This window comes from Coturnix japonica, unplaced genomic scaffold (assembly GCF_001577835.2).
Source record: "Coturnix japonica isolate 7356 unplaced genomic scaffold, Coturnix japonica 2.1 chrUnrandom583, whole genome shotgun sequence".
Classification (NCBI taxonomy): Eukaryota; Metazoa; Chordata; class Aves; order Galliformes; family Phasianidae; genus Coturnix; species Coturnix japonica.
In genome coordinates, this window is record NW_015439957.1 from 15,200 (window position 1) to 18,528 (window position 3,329).

The window sequence follows — 3,329 nt, forward strand, 5'->3', positions numbered from 1 at the left end:
GGAAGGATGGGGGGGGTCTCCACCACCCAACAGACCCCAAAGACCCCCCAGTGTAGCCCAACTTGGGGGTCTCAACTCAATGAGCCCCAACTTGGGGGTCTCCAGCCCCAACTGTGGGGTCTCCAACCCCAACTTTGGGGTCTCCATCACCTAAAGACCCCCATCTATGGGGTTAATCACCCAATGAAGCCCAACTTGGGGGTCTCTACTCAATGAACCCCAACTTGGGGGTCTCCAACCCCAACTTTGGGGTCTCTATCACCCAATGACCCCCCATCTATGGGGTCAATTAGCCAATGAAGCCCAACTTTGGGGTCTCTACTCAATGAGCCCCAACTTGGGGGTCTCCATCACCCAAAGACCCCCATCTATGGGGTCCATCACCCAATGAAGCCCAACTTGGGGGTCTCCAGCCCCAACTTTGGGGTCTCTATCACCCAATGACCCCCATCTATGGGGTCAATCAGCCAATGGAGCCCAACTTGGGGGTCTCCATCACCCAATGACCCCCCATCTATGGGGTTAATCAGCCAATGGAGCCCAACTTGGGGGTCTCCAACCCCAACTTTGGGGTCTTCAACCTTGAGATTCCAACCCCAATGTTGGGGTCCATGACCCATTGATCCCATTGTTGGGGTCTTCACCCCCCACCACCCCCATCCCTGGGGTCTCCACCCCCAACTACCTCTAACTTTGGGGTCTTCACCCCCCACCACCCTCATCCTTAGGGTCTCCACCCCCACCTTGGGGTCTTCATCCCCCACTGACCCCAATGTTGGGGTCCATGACCTAATTAACCCAACTTTGGGGTCCCCACCACCCAACGACCCCAATGTTGGGGTCTATGACCCAATGAACCCAACCTTGGGGTCTCCACCCCCCATTGACCCCAATGTTGGGGTCCATGACCCACCACCCCCATCCTTGGGGTCTCTACCCCCCAATGACCCCAACATTGGAGTCTACCACCCAATGACCCCAACATTGGGGTCCATGACCCAATGACCCCAACTTTGGGTCCCCACCACCCCCATCCTTGGGGTCTCCACCCCCCAACTACCCCAATGTTGGGGTCCATGACCCACCACCCCCAACCTTGGGGTCTTCATCCCCCATTGACCCCAATGTTGGGGTCCATGACTCACCACCCCCAACTTTGGGGTCTCCACCCCCCAACGACCCCAACATTGGAGTCTACCACCCACTGACCCCAACATTGGGGTCCACGACCCACCACCCCCATCCTTGGGGTCTCCACCCCCCAACTACCCCAACATTGGGGTCCCCCCCCTCGGGGTCTCCACCCCCCAATGACTCCAACATTGGGGTCCATGACCCACCACCCTCATCCTTGGGGTCTCCACCCCCCATTGACCCCAACATCGGGGTCTCCACCCCCCATTGACCCCAACATTGGGGTCTCCACCCCCAACCTCGGGGTCTCCACCCCCCAACAACCCCAACCTTGGGGTCTCCACCCCCCCCCATTGACCCCAACATTGGGGTCTCCAGCCCCCCATTGACCCCAAATTGGGGTTCATCACCTCCATATGACCCAACATTGGGGTCTCCACCCATTGACCAACATTTGGGTCTCCCCCAACTTACCCAACATTGGGTCTCACCCACCAACAACTCCCAACACGTATAGGGTCTCACCCCCTTGACCCCAACATTTGGGTCTTCCACCCACTACCCCAACATTTGGATCTTCAACCCCACATGACCCAACATTGGAGGGTCTCCATCCCCAATACCCCAAATTTGGTGTCCCCCCTCGCGGTCTCCACCCCCCAATTGACCCAACATTTGAGGCGAGTCCTTGACCCAATGGAACCAATTTAAGGTCCCCACACCCCAACCTTGGGGTTCTCACCCCAACATGACCCAACATTTGGGGTCCCCCGATTGGGTCTCAACCCCCAACTACACCAAACTTGGCAGGTCTTCCACCCCAACAACCACTATTGGGGTCTCCCTGTTGGGGTCATCCACCCATTGCACCCCAACATTGGGCTCCCTGTTGGGGTCTCACCCCCACTTGCGGGTCTCACCATTGCCCCAACATTGGGATTTCCCCCATTTGGGTCTCCACCCCCAGCTTGACCCAAAACATTGGGGTCTCACCCGCCCAAACTACCCCAAAACCTTGGCGGTCTCCACCCCCATTGACCCAACATTGGGGCTCTTCCCCTTGCGGGTCTCCACCCCAAGATTGGGGTCCATGACCCAATGACCCCAACCTTGGGGTCTCCACCCCCCATTGACCCCAACATTGGGGTCCCCCCGTTGGGGTCTCTGCCCCCCAACAACCCCAACATTGGGGTCCCCCCATTGGGGTCTCCACCCCCCCAATGACCCCAACATTGGGGTCTCCACCCCGCAACTACCCCAACATTGGGGTCTCCACCCCCCAACTACCCCAACATTGGGGTCTCCACCCCCCATTGACCCCAATGTTGGGGTCCACGACCCACCACCCCCATCCTTGGGGTCTCCACCCCCCATTGACCCCAACATTGGGGTCTCCACCCCCCATTGACCCCAACCTTGGGGTCTCCCCCCCCCATTGACCCCAACCTTGGTCCCCCCCCCCTCACGCGGTTCCCACTGACTTGCCGCCTGCGTGTCCGTCCGCGTTGTCCGCCCCTTTTCCTCCTCTTGGCCTCCCATAGAGATACACAGCCACCACCACCATGACGGTACCGACCACAAACGCCCCTTTGGGCCTGAACCCGAAGAGCTGCGCCGACGCCGCCGTGGACGCCACGATGGAGAGCGCGGTGGCGAATCCCTTCATGATGTTATCGGCGTATCTCACCACCACGGCCACCAACAGCCCCCCGGCCGCCTGGTTCACCACTACGGCCCATACGGCTGCGGTGTAACCATGGAAGAAGCCAAACGTCACCACGGCGCGACCTTCGGCGGCCAACATGGCGGCCAGGCCGACGACGGTGCCTATGACCCCCAGCTGGGCGTTACGGACCCATATGGACGACTTGGAGCTCTTGAGGAGACGCTCAAAGTAGACGCCGGCGAAACCCGATGAGAGACAAGAGGCTCCGACGGCCGCCAGCCCCGTCAGGTAATGCTGGGGGGGGGCGGGGGGTGGATGTGGGGCTGAGGGGGGGGAGGGGGGGGGGGGGGGGTGGGGGGGCGGGGGGGGGGTGTTGTTCGGTTTGGACCAACGCGACGCCGGCAAAGAGGAGAGCCAAGGAAAACCATTGGAGGCGAGATAATGACGTGCCCAGCAGCAGCACCGAGAACAGAGCCGTCGTCAGGATCTTCAGCTGGTAGGTCACCTATGGGGCAGGATATGGGGTAAT

General features: G+C 60.3%; 1 protein-coding gene across 1 annotated transcript in view; it reads right to left on the bottom strand.

Annotated features, from left to right (window-relative positions):
• The window catches only part of SLC35A2 (solute carrier family 35 member A2), a 13,920-nt gene that overhangs the window by 1,490 nt on the left and 9,101 nt on the right, over positions 1–3,329 (bottom strand). Inside the window, 2 exon segments of the mRNA XM_015850913.2 lie at positions 2,620–3,130; positions 3,174–3,324. Of these exon segments, the coding sequence (XP_015706399.1) occupies positions 2,620–3,130; positions 3,174–3,324 (662 nt within the window).